We start from the raw sequence: 19,301 nt of genomic DNA, 5'->3' as shown, positions 1-19,301 counted from the left end.
TGTTGCATGCAAAAGTATTTTTTTCAGTTCTATAACATGCAAAATATTGACTTTGCGTATCGAAACAGCCGATTTCGCATTCATTCTTTTTTAAAATTCATATTGTTTGCAGCCAACAACCGACACCATATTGATAATGAAAGAAGAATATTAATGGATAATTAAACATGCAAAATATAAATCTGGTTGTTGCATGCAAAAGTATTTGTTTTTGCTAAAGTTTATTCATAATTTATTTCAAATCAACAGATTCCGCTAAACAGCTCATCTTTAGCATATATTCATGACGTCATAATAAAATATTACGTCATTTTCATGTAAGTGGGATTAGAAGAACATCCTAGTTGTGTAAATAAAAAGAATAATTAAGCATAGTATGCGTTACAGTTCAACATTTTATTCACCAGGACACAAGTACACCAAAAGTGATGACGTATGACGTCCCAGACAAGCCTTGGTCTAAACTTGGCATTGATATCTTCACGTTAAAGACTGAGAATTACTTAGTTACCGTAGACTACTACTCAGATTTCTTTGAACTTGATCGACTCCCAGATCCTTCAGCAGCTACAGTTATCAGCTGTTTGAAACAACATTTCGCTCGTCATGGAACTCCAGATGTGGTAACCGACAACGGCCCTCAGTTCAAAGCAACCGAATTTCACCATTTTGCATGTGACTGGAAATTCGAACATCATACTTCATCCCCCTATCGCAGTCAATCCAATGGAAAGGCCGAAGCAACTGTGAAAATTGCTAAGAACATTGTACGCAAAGCAAGGAGAAATCACGATGATTTGTGGAAATGTATTCTTGATTGGAGAAACACCCCAACTGCTGACATGTCTAGTTGTCCATCGCAACGTCTGATGTCACGAAGGACGCGACATTTGTTACCAATGTCACAGGAACTACTACAACCCAAGCTTGTCAAGGAAGTACCCGAAAAAGTAAAACTCAAACTCATATTTACAAAATATTGAATTTTAGCAAAGAAAAACCAACTGGACAAAAAAAATGGGATAAACAATTTGAAATATCTAGTGAAGAATGGAGAGGAATTCATAAGGATGTTTTTATGAACACAAAAGATTAGTAAATTACAATGGCTACAATATCGAGTAAATCATAAAATTTTAACTACAAACACTTTTGTGAAAATGATTGGGAAATCAGACAACGATTTATGTACTTTTTGTTTAGAGGAGAGAGAATCATTGGAACACATTATGTATGATTGTGAAAAAGTCAGTGTTTTTTTAAGAAATGTGCAATGTTGGTTTACTGAAACCTTTTCATTCAATATTATAACTGATAAGAAGACTTTTATCCTTGGATGTTCGAAAATTAAAATGGTAAACTTTGTAAATTACCATTTGAGAAAGAGGCAGAAAAACGTGAAACACAGTTAAAACAAAAAATAGACAGGCTTACAACGGACGTTGATAAACTAACGATGGAAAACGAAACCCTATGGGAAAAAATTTTTGAGGCAAATAAAAATAACAGGGATCTACAAAAAGAAATGAATGAAGTCCGTGATTTAGCAACATTTTCCACAGTGAAATCGAATTACAATGAACAGTACAGTCGAAAAAATAACATCAAAATATATGGCATCCCAGAAACAAAAGGAGAAAACATCGTAGAGATAGTAAAATCTACATTGAAAAAGAAGGGGTGTGTGGAAGTTGACCATCGAGACATTGAGGCGGTGCACCGCATTCCAGGATCCAGACCAAACGCACCAAGACCCATCCTAATGAAGATGAGAAACAACGACAAAAAGGCGAACATAATGCGTTACAGATCTGCTGTGAAGGACTCGCCAGGTTAAATGTTCTTCTTGGGACGACGTCACCAAGGAGAACAGAGAATTGATTGTTCGCCTTTTAGATCATGAGAGCATAACATCTGCTTGGTACTTTAATGGCTCTGTTTATGGTAACCTATCGATTTAGACTTTAGTGTTGATTTATTGTACTTCCGGTGTCATAACGAAAAATGATTTTGGACATCTGCCATCCAAACAAAGTGACTCTCACCCTTAGCCAAAATAACTGGAAATTTTCCATTGAAATAAAATTGAAAATCAATTGAAATAGCAGTTATCATTGAAATACCAGTATTTTATCAGTGATTTGCTTTTGGGGCTCATTAGAACAGTTATTTCATGACCATTGAAATACCTGTTTTTGGATAAATGTACTTTCAATACCTTAAATTTACCAGTGAAACACAAGTTCTTCTTAAAACTTGATAATTAATGCTATAAATATACATTGTTACACCAGTTAATTTCTATTACAGTTTTTCTGTTTTCAATGGTGAAGCATATCTTAGTCTAGTCAATCTAAAAGTTATATAAAAGTTTCCATCCTCTAAACCTTTCATCAGAAATTGATATAATTGATCAAAAATTTTCCCTGAGACAGGGACTTTTGGACCAAGGTCATTTTGGAAAGGTCAAGGTCACTCGGAACATATACCTTATGTAAGTAAAAGTTTTTGAAATTATGAATGAATATTGACACCAAAATAACTACCCCCCCCCCCCCCCCCCCCCCGTAAAATCAAAGTTTTAAAAATCCTAGTTAATAATTCTCAAAAACACGGCAACCCCCCCCCCCTTCATTCAAAATGATGCTGCGTATCAACGTAGTAATCCCCCCCCCCCAAATGCAACGTACTTTATAATGGGTGGCTCCCCCTCCCCCGGCCACTCTTTTTTATTTTTGTAGTAGTGAGTGGGAAGATTAGGTAGAGGTTATGAGTATTGGCCCCATGTATTAAATGACTGACTCTCTCTCTCTCTCTCTCTTCAACACACGTTATATGATTTTCAAAGAAGTCGATATCGAGAATATTAAAATCTGGTAGGTCCCCCCTCTGAAAAAACAGTAGATTAAATAGATATCGGTAAATCGGCTGTTTCTTTCGACACGATTCCTGGATCCGCCCTTGATCCTTCAGGATGCTCGCGCAGACTCCACATGACGTCATTTAAGGCATTTGAATTTCTTTCAATACGGAGTGTTGGACGAGTGAATATATTTGATCAACATGTTTGCAGCGATATATTATACCGATGACAGGAAAATAGAAGTGGTCCATTCTAAGAAGTGAATCGGTTGGAAAATGCAAACAAACATTCACAACTTTCAACTTGTTGTATAGAGACTGTGACAAAATGTAGCTACTTGATGATGCGCGGGGCGGGAGAGTTGGATTCAGAGACGTGATGTCGACTACGATGTGTGTGAACAAAGGTAAGCATTTCTTTCGTATAAATTTCATGTGCAATCACATGGAACTGTCACGAACTTGATCCTTCTCTATATAGACTATACAATAAATTATAGTGCGGGGGCCTAAATTTTGCAGCCCTTCACCGGCAATGGTGACGTCTCCATATGAATGAAGTATTCTGGAGAGGGAAGTAAAACATAGCGCAGATTTCAATTCACTGCGATGATTTACATGGATGTCGTTAGACGAAAATATCGAGATTAAAGGTGTGTTTCTTAATTAGATCTTAGGAGTCGGCAGTTTTATCTGTAAGGGTGTACAATATAAATAACAAACACTAAGCTCTTCGCGATCGAAGCGACAGGAATGTAACCCAATTTTGGCAAAACACAACACGCGGCTCGGTATGATTTAACTAAATATGACAGTGGAAATGTCCCATCTGATTTCTGGAACGACCACGGTAAATAACGTTGACAATTTAGATTTATGAAACATCACAATGTGTAATATACATAATATATTTTTGAAAATACATATTTCTAGACTGTCCTGACTACAATTTTATTGCTACATGTTACATAAATGTGGGGGGAAATACTCGTCTTATGATTCTTCTTTTATTTTATTTTTTATTTTTGTAGAATAAGCTTGATGAATCCTACAACCTGTTAATAGATGTGAGCAAGATTACCAGGCGGCGCCGGACTTGGACTTGTTGCTGCATTATTTTACTCCGACATATCTGGCAGCACACTCGACAGCAAATAGAATACTATACTGCTAATTCAAGGTATAGTAGACTATGAATCCTAAATCATATTCAATATTAAATTTGGGATATTGACACAATTTGAGATACAGTTGTTGTCTTCGGACAGGCTGCATTTTTAAAAAGTTTCTTCACTGATAAGTTCTATAGTATTTTACAAATTTTGCCCTCAAGTCAATTGATAAGCTTTTCCCCTTTAGAATTTATTAAGCTATTAATATAACAATAATACACATGAAATATCTGATCTGTTCATGGATTTACTATATTGTATCTTGTCAAGTCAAAGTCAACCACTGTCATTTTACTACCATGTTTTATTTAAATTCTTTCTATTGTTTTATCATTTCCTTTATAGCTCTTGCAGGTCTTTTATTAGTATATTATCAATGATTATTAGCACAAGCATTGCACAGCGCATAGAAACTATATGTAATTTTGTGCTTTATAAATGACTAAAATAATAAATAATAATATATATATATATGGCCCCTAGAGGTACTGTCAGTTGTCTTGATAACTAATATATATATATCTGTGTTTGTGGAGTAATTACTGCAGTTCACTACAGCTCGAAGATCTCGTTATCTCCAATTCATTAAACTTAAACGAAACCTTTTTATTTTACAGAATACTTACAAAAGCAGTTCAAATGTGATAATGCCACACCCCTCATAAAAAGAAAATACCTGGACATTGCCAGAAGCCCGAAAATGATTGATTCAGTGTTACATTGAATTTATAGGACGTGTACTAGACATGAAATCTGCAAAATGGACTTTTCCTTGTTGTGCCGACATTTCTTAAATGTTAACTGTAACACACTCGTGCTTGTTGCTCAAATGGAAGCAGCCATTTCGGGCATAGTAAGATCCAGATTGGACCAGAAACAATTTTTGTTCCGGAATTTAAAAGCAGTCGGGGGTTTTGAGTCCAGGTCGATCGGGCAACGGGAAACGGACATAAACTTGAAGAAACAGGCTTTAGAGGAATACACCAAGAAAATGTAAAAATGTGAAAGAAAATTGTATTTATGACATAATACATTTTGATGTATGCTTTCATCATTTTGTTGATGACAGTGATCAACTGTTGAATGTTCAAGTCCAGTTTTATATTTTCTTAAACAATGTTGTAGAATAAGCAGCAAAAAGAATGTGCATTTACCTGATCATTTACCATTTGCTTTTCAACTTTCTATGTATGTGTTTTTTGCTTCATTCTATTTTGTACAATTCATGAGTTTGCATAGAACATGAGTTTGCACACATGTGGAAATTTGTTTTATTGGTATTTCAAATGCCAAGTACAAAGTAATTTGACTTGTAGTGGGTTGTGAAAACAAAAAATTGATTCTATTTTTCTTTATTGTTATATTTGTATTTCATTACATTGTCAACAAAATTTCATTAAGCAGTTTTCCTGTTAATAGTAAATGATAAAAAAAAAAAAAAAAAGAATAAGATTTTTCAATGGATTTTTAATGTATATTTATGAACTATTATTTATTTTTCCATTGATTTTACAGTTAATTTTGATGTCATTTAACTGGCTCAAGCTCATTTACATATTTCGCTTATTTCAATGAGGTTTCAATTGAGTCTCAATGGAGTTTCACTGCATTTTCAATGAAAACTGGAAAATCACTGGCTCAAGCTCATTTACATAATTCGCGTATTTCAATGAGGTTTCAATGGAGTCTCAATGGAGTTTCACTGCATTTTCAATGAAAACTGAAAAATCAATGCTTTTTCTAGGTTAGAATTGTATTGCTAGTTTTATTTGAATTTGTGATACTGGTACAACACTGTTCTTTCAATGGTCAGAATAAAACTACAAATTTAATGCCATTCTTTTTTCCAAGGGCACGTCTCACAGCTTGATTTTTCAGTTAGATTTTGTTTTTATTGACAATTAACTGATAATCTTAATTTAACTGTATTATATTACATATATGTATTTCTACTTCTTTCTCTTTTCTATCTATATCCCCATTTCTCTGTCAACAAACTTCAACATGGTTCCAGTGGGTATCACTTTAGTCTCATTAAGTTTATTTATTTATTTTTTCCCTTTCGTAATCTGAATGGTTAGAATTATTTCAGTAAATTGCCAAGGTTTAGGTGATATTGCGAAACGCAAGGACGTATTTAACTACCTAAGAGCTTTAGAGTGTAATATTTATTGTTTGCAAGATACACATTTTTCACATGATACTGATGATGAAATAAGGAACTTGTGGGGATACCAGCTAGTGCTTCTTCAGTTCATATTCTACAAACTCCAGGGGAATTGCAATTCTTATCAATAATAATTTTGACTTTAAACCTCTGATAGAAAAGGGTGACATTAATGGAAATTATTTTATACTTAAAGCATGTATAGAAGCTAGGTCATGAAGTATTAATGTGTACTATTTATGGTCCTAATAATGATACACCACTATTTTTTGAAAATATACAAAATCACATTGATGATATGCAATGCAGTAATATTATTTGGTGTGGCGATTTTAATCTGGTGCTAAACCCAGACTTGGATTATTATAACTACAAATATATTAATAATCCAAAGGCAAGAGATAAAGTTTTAATTATGGAAAGTAATTCTTACATAGACCCATTTAGACAGCTACATGAAAATATTCGTAGATATACTCATGGAGAAGAAAAACTCCATTGAAACAAAGGAGGTTAGATTTCTTTTTAATATCTGAGACTCTTTTGTCTGGGCTAGAAATGTGTACTATAGAACCTAGTTATAGCTAGGTCAGATCACTCAACGATATCCTTGAAGATATTTTTTAATGACTTTAAGAAAGGTAGAGGGTTATGGAAGTTTAATAACTCTTTACTCTATGATGAAAATTATTTAGATTGTATCAAAGATATTTTTATAAAGGTAAAGAAACAGTATGCAATCCCTGTTTACAATTTTTATAACATACATGATATATCTGATGCAGACATTTCCTTCTCTATTAACGATCAATTTTTTTTAAGAAACATTACTTTTAGAAATAAGAGGTAAAACTATCTCTTATGCATCACATATCAAAAAGAAGAAAGAAAAGGAGGAAAAAGAATTAAAAGAAAATATCAAATTATTAGAAGAAAATGTTTGTGACAGCAATATCAATGAACTGTGTAGTAAAAAGCAAGAATTAGAAAACATAAGAAAAGATAAGTTGCATGGTATTTATGTAAGAAGTAGAGCTAGATGTATTGAAGAAGGAGAAAAACCATCACATTATTTTTGTACGTTAGAATCTAGAAATTTCACTAGCAAAATCATACCAAGATTAGAGTGTAATTAATGATGGGACAGTAATTTATAAACAATCAGAAATATTAAGGGAAACAAAAACATTCTATGAACAATTATACAAGAAAAGCAATTTAAACACAATAGACTTGCACAATGATCTTGGTATTGAAGATGTTCCAAAACTTTCAAATAAAGAATCTGAATCACTAGAAGGTAACATTACTATTGAGGTAGCCTCCAATACCCTTTACAAAATGAAATCAAACAAATCCCCAGGATCTGATGGTTTTTCTGCTGAATTCTTAAAAATGTTTTGGAAGTATATTGGTCTTTTTGTAGTTAGGTCTATTAATTATGGGTACAAAAATAACTGTCTTTCTATTACACAAAGACATGGTATTATTACATTGTTACCAAAAGGTGACAAGCCGAGACAATATTTGAAGAATTGGAGACCAATTACTTTGATGAATACTGTGTATAAAATTGCATTGCGAATAGAATAAAAAGATACTTAGACAAAATAATTAATCAAGATCAAACAGGTTTCATCCCCAACAGATATATTGGAGAAAATGCAAGGCTTATTTATGATATAATGCATTATACTGAAGAAGAAAATATACCTGGATTATTACTACTTATTGATTTTGAAAAAGCCTTTGATACTCTTTCATGGACATTTATACAAAAAGGCGCTAAAACTTTTTAATTTTGGCCCTTCAATTAGGAATTGGGTATCGATTTTTAATACAGACATTACATCTGCAATCAATCAAGGTGGTAATCTCTCTGATAGAATCATTATTCAGAGAGGTTGCAGACAAGGGGATCCATTATCACCATACATATTTTTGATATGTGCGGAAATATTAGCAATCCAAATTAGAATGAATAAGAATATCAAAGGCATTACTGTAAATAATGTAGGAAAAAAGATCTCACAATTAGCTGATGATACCTCACTTATCCTTGATGGCAGTGAAGAATCTCTCGCAGAAACTTTTAAAACTTTAGATTATTTTTCAGAAATATCTGGACTACATATCAATTATGAAAAAACTCATGTAATATGGTTAGGTTCCAAAAAATATAGTAATGAAACTTTGCTGCCAAATTACAGGCTTAGGTGGGGTACCACCAGATTTACTTTGTTAGGAATACATTTTGACATGGAATTAGATAAGATACCACAATTAAACTATGAACCAAAATTAGTGCAAATCAAATCTATAATCAAACAATGGGAGAAAAGGTTTTTAACTCCCATAGGGAAAATTACAGTTATTAAGGCATTGGTTTTGCCATTATTAAACCATATTTTAATGCCAATCCCAAATCCTTCTGAACTCTACCTTAAGGAATTAGAAAATATATTTTTCTTGTTTATATGGAATAATAAAATACATAGGGTCAAAAAGGAGGTCATTGTTAAAAAATATGAAGATGGGGGTTTAAGAATGGTAAACCTAATGGCATTCATAGCATCTATGAAGTTGTTTTGGATAAGATATCTCATGTTTTCAAATAGAGTGATGGAACATTTTATTCCAAAGTTGGACTTAAGCAAATTAGTAAACTGTGGAATTGAATACATTACAATAATCTTGAAAACATTGAAAAATAAATTTTGGATAGATGTATTTAAATCATGGCTGACATTGCATAACCTTATTAAAAAGTCTGATGTTGCTGCCGATGCACCTCTATTTTATAACCCAAATATTCATATTGGTGGAAAACCATTTTATAATAAACAAATGTTGATAAAATGTTGAAAAAGCCTTTGATACTCTTTCATGGACATTTATACAAAAAGGCGCTAAAACTTGTGCCTTGCGGCATCAGACAACTTAATGATATAATCAATGAAGATGGTTCATTTCTTGGTTTTGAATCGTTTTGCAATACTTATCCAAATATAAAGATTAATTTTTTAGAATATAATAGCATTATTCATGCTGTTAAGGCTTGGGTGAAAAATTGTGGATGTGACAAAACTATCAAAAAGCTCACAAATCTATTGATTATGTCAAATATATATACAGTGTTGAAATGCAACAAATCAAAACTTTTTTATGAAATTATAAATCAAAATACCTCAATCACATCAGGCAAAACAAAATGGAGTGAGCTTTTGGAAGTTGACACTAAAGAATGGAAAATAATTCATAAAATACCCTTCAGAGTGACAAAAGATAGCAAAATACAATGGTTTCAATACAGAATTATAAACCGAATCTTAGCTACAAACTCTTTTTTATTCAAAATCAAAAAAATTGACTCAAAGTACTGCAATCATTGTCATTCTGAAGAGGAAACAATAGAACATATTCTGTGGGAATGTGATTTTTTACAATTATTCCTAGCAGAATTTGAGCATTTTTTAGAAGATAAGACTGATTTACAGATAGCTATTACAAAAAAATCTTTTATTCTTGGTTTTATTGAAAATAATAGTCTGATACAAAACACTATTGTCTTATGGCTTAAATACTATGTGTACACAGCAAGATGCACTGAGAAGTCCTTGAGTGTGCGTGCTGCAATTTCACAAAGGAATTTTTTTTATGAAACTCAATTTATTTCGTATAAAAATGGTAAAAAGGAAATGTTTGATGCCCAATGGAATTGATGGAACCTTCTGTTTTCTTAACTTCTCTCTCTTCTTCTTCTTTCTCTCTCAAATCCCACATACTTTCAGCTCATATGCTTTGTTTCTTTTTTTTTCCTTGTTTTTTTTTTACTCTTCTCTGGATATCTGATATACCGGTATGTGCACAAAAATAAAAAATTGTAAAAAAAAAATTACCATTTGAAACATTATATATACTGTTCCAAATGTACAGGAGATTATTTGTCATTGAGTAAATTTAAAGCCACTTGGACTAATGTATACAGAGTGGAAAAACAAATTGCAAGTAAATATAATTGTACAGATCAGTTTGAAAAGAAATGGAAATTATTTGAAACATTAGCTCAAGTATAACGGAAACTATGTTAAAACAAAAATATCCTAAAATGCTTCTTTTATAAAATTATATACATTTGTTATAATTTTTCTTTTTCTTCGTACATGTACGAGGTGAAGTAAATGTATATTCAATCAATAAGTGTGTTTAAAGTAGTATTTTTTAAATAACAACCTTGGTATTACATCATATATCTGATGGTTAATTATTATAGTATGATATTTATGAACTCAGCCAGAGTACATTGTCAATTTTTTCTACTTTCTTTACTTTTAGCCTTCGTTTAGTATGAATGTCTGTCCATGTGAATGTTTGAGCGAAAGAGTTAGAATTCTTAAAACCCTGTACCCCCTGGTCAGGTTGGGTTGTAAGGGTTTTGTAAAAGCCTGACTATATACCTGAATAAATGTTGTTAAAACTGGGGGGGGAAAAAAAACAAAAAAACTCAAGCGACAGAGAGCCAAGTTTTACTATCACAGAAGTGCTAAACAACTTCCGGACCTCAACATAGGACAACCTGTGCGGATGAAACCAAACACAGACCCAGAGAAAAAATGGCGTTAAGGAACTTGCCAAGAAAATATTGGAAAGCGCTCGTACATCGTCGAGATCGACAACAAACAATACCGCCGGAACCGGAAAGACCTTCGTGCCACAATTAAAGGAACCGTACGACGCCAATGCTGATCCATTACCAGACTATGATATCTTGTGTGATGCACCCTCAGTGACTCATAATGAGGTTCCGCAGATCAAGGACAATAAAGTTGTTCAAAACCGCGTCGCTCTGCCTAATTCTTGTGAACCAACCGCCGTGGCTACAAACTCAGCCAAATCGAGAACTAGTTCGCGTATACGGAAGCCTCCCAAGAAACTTGAGGAATATGATGTGAAAATTGAATGATTGTGACATTTGTGTGTGTGTGTTAAACATGAACACTTTTCAATGTTGTAAATTACTTTGTAATAATTTTGGTATTATTTGCTAGATTCTACCTTTGTTGATTCGGTGAAGTTGAATTCACTTTAGATCATTTTTATTGTAAATCAAAGTTTAAGTTCCTAGTTAACTTGTCCATTATTTCAATTCCAAAGGAAGGGAGATGTTATGATATTACGTGCTAGTGTCTACGTTTATTAGCCTGACCCTCATTATGCATGATACGTCATCACTTGTGGTGTACTTGTGTCCTGGTGAATAAAATGTTGAACTGTAACAGTATGAAAGTTGAAAAAATGAAAAAAAATCTCGGCGGTATATAGCCAATAACGTCCCTTGTCCTTTGCTTTGCCTTGTAATTAATATTGTTGAAAATTTGGCAAATAGCATTTTTAGCCCCCTAGTCCATACTCCACTTTTCTTTAAACACTAAAAATCCAGCTAATTCAGTGAGGAAGAAATGTCACTACTATATTTCGAATTTCCTCTAGACTATATCATATATAAATATTGCATGTAGTTGAGGGTAACATTGAAAATTTTCACCCCGAGAAAACCATTGTCAACCGAGGCGCAGCTGAGGTTGACAATGGTTTCTCGAGGGGTGAAAATTTCAATGTTACCCTCAACTACATGCAATATTTGTTTTATTATACTGAATGTTATGTAAACTGGAAAGCAGAAATACTTACGTCTGTTGACATTTGATCAATCATTGTCATGCGATATTTCGTATTTCGATGCAGGTACTCGCGTTTTTTACAAACGGTCAAACGACGTCGTCTAGCAATCTATGGCGAACCATACGTGCATAAATTTGACGTATGTGATAATTTTTTATAATATCACCCGTTGTCAAGTACTGTTACCCGTTGCTAGATACTATCACCCTGGGGTGCGTTTTCTGTTCTCAGAGGGTAACAATATGTTTTTTCAAATGCTTCTCGACCAATCAGGTTCGAGTATTTTACATGAAAGTATAATAAAATTAAATACCTCACTGCTACCAGTCAAAGGTTGACACTGTTAGGGATATGGGGACCTGGTCTGTGAGTGTGATGAAAAAGAGTCTGATGAAAATTAAAAGATTCACTCATCATTCAGAAATACATGTGATGTATAAACATTGAATTAGCTTTTCTGGCTCAGTGGATCTTGAGAAGAAGATTTTTAAAGACTTTCCCTTTATATTTGTATGCAAAACTTTGATCCCCCTCCCTTGTATTCCATCCTACCCCTGGGGCCATGATTTTAACAAATTTAAATCTGCACTATGTCAGAAAGCTTTCATGTAAATATAAGATTTTCTGGCTTAGTGGTTCTTGCGAAGAAGATATCTAAAGATTTTCCCTATATTATTTGTATGCAAAACTTTGATCCCCCTTGTGGCCTCATCCTACCTCCGGGGGCCATGATTTGAACAAACTTGAATCTGCACTTTGTCTGAAAGCTTTCATATAAATATCAGCTTTTCTGGCTCAGTGGTTCTTAAGAAGAAGATTTTTAAAGATTTTCCCTATATATTTCTATGTAAAACTTTGATCTCCTATTGTGGCCCCATCCAACCCCTGGTAGGCATGATTTTAACAAACTTGAATCTACACTTTATCAGGAAGCTTTCATGTAAATCTCAGCTTTTCTGGCTTAGTGGTTCTTGAGAAGAAGATTTTTAAAGATTTTTCCTATATATTTGTATGTAAAACTTTGATCCCCTGTTGTGGCCCCGTCCAACCCCCGGGGGCCATGGTTTTAGCAAACTTGAATCTGCACTATGTCAGAAAGCTTTCATGTAAATATCAGCTTTTCTGGCCTAGTGGTTTTTAAATGACCCCATCCTATTTTTGCATTTTTGTGATTATCTCCCCTTTGGAAGGGACATGGCCCTTCATTTGAACAAACTTGAAAGCCCTTTACCCAAGGATGCTTTTGACCAAGTTTGGTTGAAATTGGCCCAGTGGTTCTGGAGAAGTCGAAAATGTAAAAAGTTTACAGACGGACAATAGGCGATCAGAAAAGCTCACTTGAGCTTTCAGCTCAGGTGAGCTAATAAATGCTCAATTCAATGTTTGATCCATTGCCTCAGCTTTCGGTTCGATACTTTCATTACAAACGGATTCAGTAAAATACTTCAGGCTCGGCCTGTACTTATTATTTTTACCTGCATGAGGGACAAAATAACGTCAAATAACGTTCGAACAGAGCCAACATGCATCTTATCGTTTGGCATTTTGGAAATATATTGCTTTTAAAATTATGATTTTGAATCATGGTAATTAAATTTTTCTTCAATGTTATTTTTGGTTTCCTCTGTAAACTGTATCGTATTGAAAGTATTGAATCGTGGAATAAGTATTGCAATATGTATCATATCGTGAAGGGGATGTATCGTTTCAGCCCTAGGAGAAATGGAATTCCCTGCTACCCCTGCTTCAATATGTCATAGATGTGTTGCAATACTGAATGCAGGCAGTGGTCATACATAGTATTATGAAAATCCAATTCATACCCCAGGGTAGATTAAAGAATTGTAAAATGTTCAAGTATGCAGCACTACCTGTAGGTGAAGTGCCCCAAATTTTGATATATGCACGACTCTCAAGGCCGATGAGGGTTGCAAATGCCTGCCATGATACATGACTCCTACAGACCAGAAAAATGTCAGGCGCTTGGCGAAGAAACAATCACTAACTATGATAAATATCTTAGGTTTGAAACAATATCAGGATTGAGAATCAAGTCTGGGACCTCCCAGTTGAGAAGTGAGCACGTACCTCATCACGAGACTGCTGTGGCCAGTCAGTCTCATTAGAGATACCAATACATAATTACCTTTTGCATTTGGGTATTCTTGTCTAATTTTTTCTATGGCCTCTTTGCCTTCCTGAATATTGCGACCACCTTGAAATGAAAAAAAAATTCCTCTGATAATAGTCCTTGCGCTCTTATCTTTGAATCTTTTTTTTTAAATCAAAAACAAAAATCACAGAAATCAAATAAAATAGAAGCTGTTGACAATGGAACTATGTGTCCTTAAAAATGTCCCATACCAACACTTAAGAGATCTGTGCTCGTTAACACTAATCACTTGAGTAACATGCAACAACTCTTTGATGGACATGGTGCTCAATCATAGTTTTAATTATTCTTTAAAAATAGCTATAGGCCTTTGGACCACAAAGCTCATCCAAGTTTACACGGTCCTGCTGTTTTTAACTCATATTATGACATCACCTAAGCCATACATTGTCAATTTGAATACACACAACATAAAGATGTCCTTTATTCACCTATATTCATGTACATGTATCATGTAAAAATTTATCCCGATAACTCCATAGTCCATATTCAAAAATCAGATTTTCAAAGTTTCCCCATACATGCAGTCTCATGTATAACTTTGAATACTTATTGTGGCACTATTAACCTACCCCCTGGACATTGATTTCAAGAAACGTGAATCTGAATGCACAACTAGAGGATGCATGCAGTATTGACATGGTTAATCATGGTGCTCTTGAGAATAAGATTGCTTTGACAAACTTCTTATGTAAGGCTTTGATCTCCTACTTAAGACCCATTCTACCCCTTGGCCTGGATTTGAATATATTTGAAATTGAACTCTGTGTGTGTGTGTGTGTGTGTGTGTGTGTGTGTGTGTGTGTGTGTGTGCGTGCGTGTGCATGTGTTCGTGTGAATTTGCACTATGTAAGGAAGCTTTCATGTAAATTTCTATTATCCTAGCCCAGTGGTTTTTGAGATGACTTTCAAAGATTTTACCTATATATTTGCATGTAAAACTGATCCCCTATTTTTACCCCCATCCTACCCCAAGGGGTCATGATTTAAACAAACTTGAATCTGCACTATGTCAGGAAGCTTTCATGTCAATTTGTACTTTCCTAGCCCAATTGGTTCTTGAGAGGATTTTCCCTATATATTTGTATGCAAAACTTTGATCCCCTATTGTGGCCCCATCCTACCCCTGGGGGCCATGATATTAACAAACTTGAACCAGATGCACTATGTCAGAAAGCTTTCATGTAAATTCATACTTTCCTAACTCATTGGTTCTTGAGAAGATCTTTAAAGATTTTACCTATATATTTGCATCTAAAACTTTGATCCCCTATTGTGGCCCCATCCTACCCCTGGGGGGCCATGATTTTAACAAACTTGAACCAGCTGCACTATGTCAGAAAGCTTTTATGAAAATTCATATTTCCTAGCCCATTGGTTCTTGAGAAGAAGATCTTTAAAGATTTTACCTATACATTTGCATCTAAAACTTTGATCCCCTATTGTGGCCCCATCCTACCCCCCAGGGCCATGATTTTCACAAGCTTGAATCTGGACTATGTCAGGAACCTTTCATGTAAATTTGTACTTTCCTAACCCAGTGGTTCTTGAGAAAAGGATTTTGATAGATTTTCCCTATCATTTGTATGAAATACTTTGATCCCCCATTGTAGCCCAATCCTACCCCTGGGGGGTCATGATTTTAACAAACTTGAATTTGCACTATGTCAAGAAGTTTTCATGTAAATTTGTACTTTCCTAGCCCAGTGGTTCTTGAGAAGATTTTCAAAGATTTTACCTGCATGTATATATTCACATGTAAAACTTTGATCCCCTATTGTGACTCCATCCAACCCCTGGGGGTGACGATTTTAGCAAACTTGAATCTGCACTATGTAAGGAAGCTTTCGTGTATATCTGTACTTTCCTAGCCCGGTGGTGATCTTCAGAAGAAGATTTTCCAAGATTTTACATAAACATTCGCATGTAAAACTTTGATACCCTATTCTGGCCCTATCCTACCCCTAGGGGCCATGATTTTAGCAAATTTGAATCAGCACTATGTCTGGAAGCTTTCATGTAAATTTCAGCTCTTCTGGCTCAGGTTCTTGAGAAGATTTTTAAATGACCTCTCCCTATCTTTGCATTTTTGTGATTATCTCCTCTTTGAAGAGGGCATGGCCCTTCATTAGAACAAACTTGAAAGCCCTTCAACCAAGAATGCTTTTGACCAAGTTTGGTTGAAATTGGCCCAGTGGTTCTGGAGAAGAAGTCAAAAATGTAACAAGTTTACAGACAGACGAACAGATGACGAACAACAGGCGATCAGAAAATCTTGCTTGAGCTTTTGGCTCAGGTGAGCTAAAAAGGTTCTTTATTGCATATTCTTCTCATGTGATGGTATAGCCGTACAAATTCCGGTGCCGAAGGGCAAAAGTGTTACAGTTCAGTATTACCAAGATGTATACTAAACAAGAGGCCCAAGGGCCACATCGCTCACCTGAATCACCTTAAAGATTTTCCCTATATATTTGTATGCAAAACTTTGATTCCCCCCTTCTGACCCCATCCTACCCCTGGGGGCCATGATTTCAACAAACTGAAACCTGAACAAGAGATGTTTGTAAAACACATATGCCCCCCATGGTGCAAAATTGAAAAGGGTTATAAACACACATCGTTTAATTGATAGTAGTATCATCAATTCAAAATATTGAGCACACAATATCTTCCTATGTCAAGAGTGAATTAACCATGTGACCTAAAAATCAATAGGGGTCATCTACTCCTTATGCTGTACCAGTGTACCAAGTTTGGTGTCAATCAAGCAAATAATTCTTAAAATATAGGAGACAATATATTACTATGTCCAGTTCAACAATTGACTTTTGACCTCAAAATCAATATGGGTCATCTTCTCTTGAAGATGTACCAGTGTACCAAGTTTGATGTCTGTCAAGCAAAAGCGTTATCAAGATATTGAGTGGACAGTATATTACTATGTCCAGTTTCACCCTTGACCTTTGACCATGTGACTTCAAAATCAATAGGAGTCATCTTCTCCTGAATATACACCATTGTACTAAGTTTGATGTCTGTCAAGCAAAGGGTTCTCAAGATATTGAGCGGACATGTATTTCCAATGTCCAGGTTGACCCTTGACCTTTAAACATGACTTCAAAATCAATAGGGATCATCTTCTCCTGAAGATGTACCAGTGTACCAAGTCTGATGTCTGTAGAGCAAAGGGTTCTCAAGATATTGAGCGGACAGTATATTCCAATGTCCAGTTTGACCCTTGATCTTTGATTATGTGACCTCAAAACCAATAGGGGTCATCTTCTCCTGAAGATGTACCAGTATACCAAGTTTGATGTCTGTCAAGCAAAGGGTTCTCAAGATATTGAATGGACAGTATATTCCTATATCCAGTTCCACCTTTGTCCTTTGACTACGTGACCTAAAATCAATAGGTGTCGTCTTCTCCTGATGATGTACCAGTGTACTAAGTTTGATGTTTGTCAAGCAAAGTGTTCTCAAGATATTGAAAAGACAGTATATTCATAAGTCTAGTTTGACCCTTGACCTTTGACCATGTGACCTCAAAATCAATAGAGGTCATCTTGTTCTAAAGATATACCAGTGTACCAAGTTTGATGTCTGTCAAGCAAAGGATTCTCGAGACATTGAGTGGTCAATATATTCCTATGTCCAGTTTGACCCTTGACCTTTGACCATGTGACCTCAAAATCAATAGGAGTCATCTACTCCTACAGATGTACCAGTGTACCAAGTTTGATGTCTGTCAAGCAAAGGGTTCTCAAGATATTGAACAGACAGTATATTCCTATATACAGTTTGACCCTTGACCTTTGACCATGTGACCTCAAATTCAATAGGGGTCATCTTCTCCTGAAGATGTACCAGTGTACTAAGTTTGATGTCTGTCAAGCAAAGGGTTCTCAAGATATTGAGCAGACAGTATATTCCTATGTCCAGTTTGACCCTTGACCTTTAACCATGTGACCTCAAAATCTATAAGGGTCATCTTCTTCTAAAGGTATACCAGTGTACCAAGTTTGATATCTGTCAAGCAAAGGATTCTTGAGACATTGAGTGGTCAATATATTCCTATGTCCAGTTTGACCCTTGACCTTTGACCAGGTGACCTCAAAATCAACAGGGGTCATCTACTACTTAAGATGTACCAGTGTACGAAGTTTGATGTCTGTCAAGCAAAGGGTTCTCAAGATATTGAGCAGACAGTATATTCGTATGTCCAGAGTAGGTTGACCCTTGACCTTTAACCTTTTGATCTGAAAAACAATAGGTGTCCTCTTCTTTTCAAAACCAACCCACATATGAAATATCATTACGATCAAGTGAATGGTTCTCAAGATATTGAGTGGTCAACATGTGGTCTACCGACCAACCGACCAACAGGTGCAAAACAATATGCCCCTCTTCTTTAAAGGGGGGCATAAATATGTCAGAAAGCTTTCATGTAAATCTCAGCTTTTCTGGCTCAGTGGTTCTTGAGAAGAAGATTTTTAAAGATTTTTCCTATATATTTGTATGTAAAATTTTGATCCAATGTTGTGGCCCCATCCAAGCCCCGGGGTCCATGATTTTAACCAATCTAATTAAAATCAGATCTTCTCTAACCGTAACGGTTAGAGAAAATCTGATTTTAATTAGATTGTGATTTTAACAAACTTGAATCTGCATTATGTCAGGAAGCTTTCATGTAAATCTCAGCTTTTCTGACTCAGTGGTTCTAGGGGACCTCTGTGGCTGAGTGGTTAGAGCATCACGCTCATAATTACACGGCCTCTCACCTCTGGTCGGCGCGGGTTCGAATCCCGCTCGCGCCGGTAAGTGAAAAAGTTTCCCAATTTACTTTCGGAAGGTCGGTGGTCTCTTCCCAGTTACATTGTATCTGGGTTCTCTCTTCCACCAACAAAAACTGGGCACCACTATATAACTGAAAAATTGTTGAATGTGGCGAAAAACATCAAAACAATCAATCAATCACAACTCAGTGGTTCTTGAGAGGAAGATTTTTCAAGATTTTTCCTTTATATTTGTATGTAAAACTTTGATCACCTATTGTGGCTCCATCCAACCCTTGGGGGGGGGGGGGGGGGGGGGGGGGGGGAGGGGGCATGATTTGACCAAACTTGAATCTGCACTATGTCAGGAAGCTTTCACACCCCTACTAACGTGTTCGGAACATATTCTTTATCGGTGTTAAGTAGAGCGTAAAATCAAAGACTATCGAATGAAATATAATCTCGCTGCTCCG

General features: G+C 35.1%; 1 protein-coding gene and 1 long non-coding RNA gene across 5 annotated transcripts in view; one reads left to right on the top strand and one right to left on the bottom strand.

Annotated features, from left to right (window-relative positions):
- The window catches only part of LOC125683164 (dehydrogenase/reductase SDR family member on chromosome X-like), a 103,744-nt gene that overhangs the window by 48,970 nt on the left and 35,473 nt on the right, over positions 1-19,301 (bottom strand). For 3 of the 4 annotated variants that reach the window (XM_048924008.2, XM_056139596.1, XM_048924009.2), the window contains exon 3: positions 14,030-14,098. The exons of the other annotated variant lie outside the window; for it this stretch is intronic. In XM_048924008.2, the coding sequence (XP_048779965.2) occupies positions 14,030-14,098 (69 nt within the window). The remainder of the gene's footprint in view (positions 1-14,029; positions 14,099-19,301) is intronic. 4 annotated transcript variants of the gene reach the window in all.
- On the top strand, positions 2,683-5,478 carry LOC125683180 (uncharacterized). Its single transcript, XR_007372804.2, has 2 exons — positions 2,683-4,042; positions 4,652-5,478. It is a non-coding gene; the product is annotated as an uncharacterized LOC125683180 (long non-coding RNA).

Source organism: Ostrea edulis, chromosome 6 (assembly GCF_947568905.1).
Source record: "Ostrea edulis chromosome 6, xbOstEdul1.1, whole genome shotgun sequence".
NCBI classification, from domain to species: Eukaryota; Metazoa; Mollusca; class Bivalvia; order Ostreida; family Ostreidae; genus Ostrea; species Ostrea edulis.
Note: the sequence above shows the minus strand (reverse complement) of the source record. Positions and strands in the feature narration are given on the sequence as shown.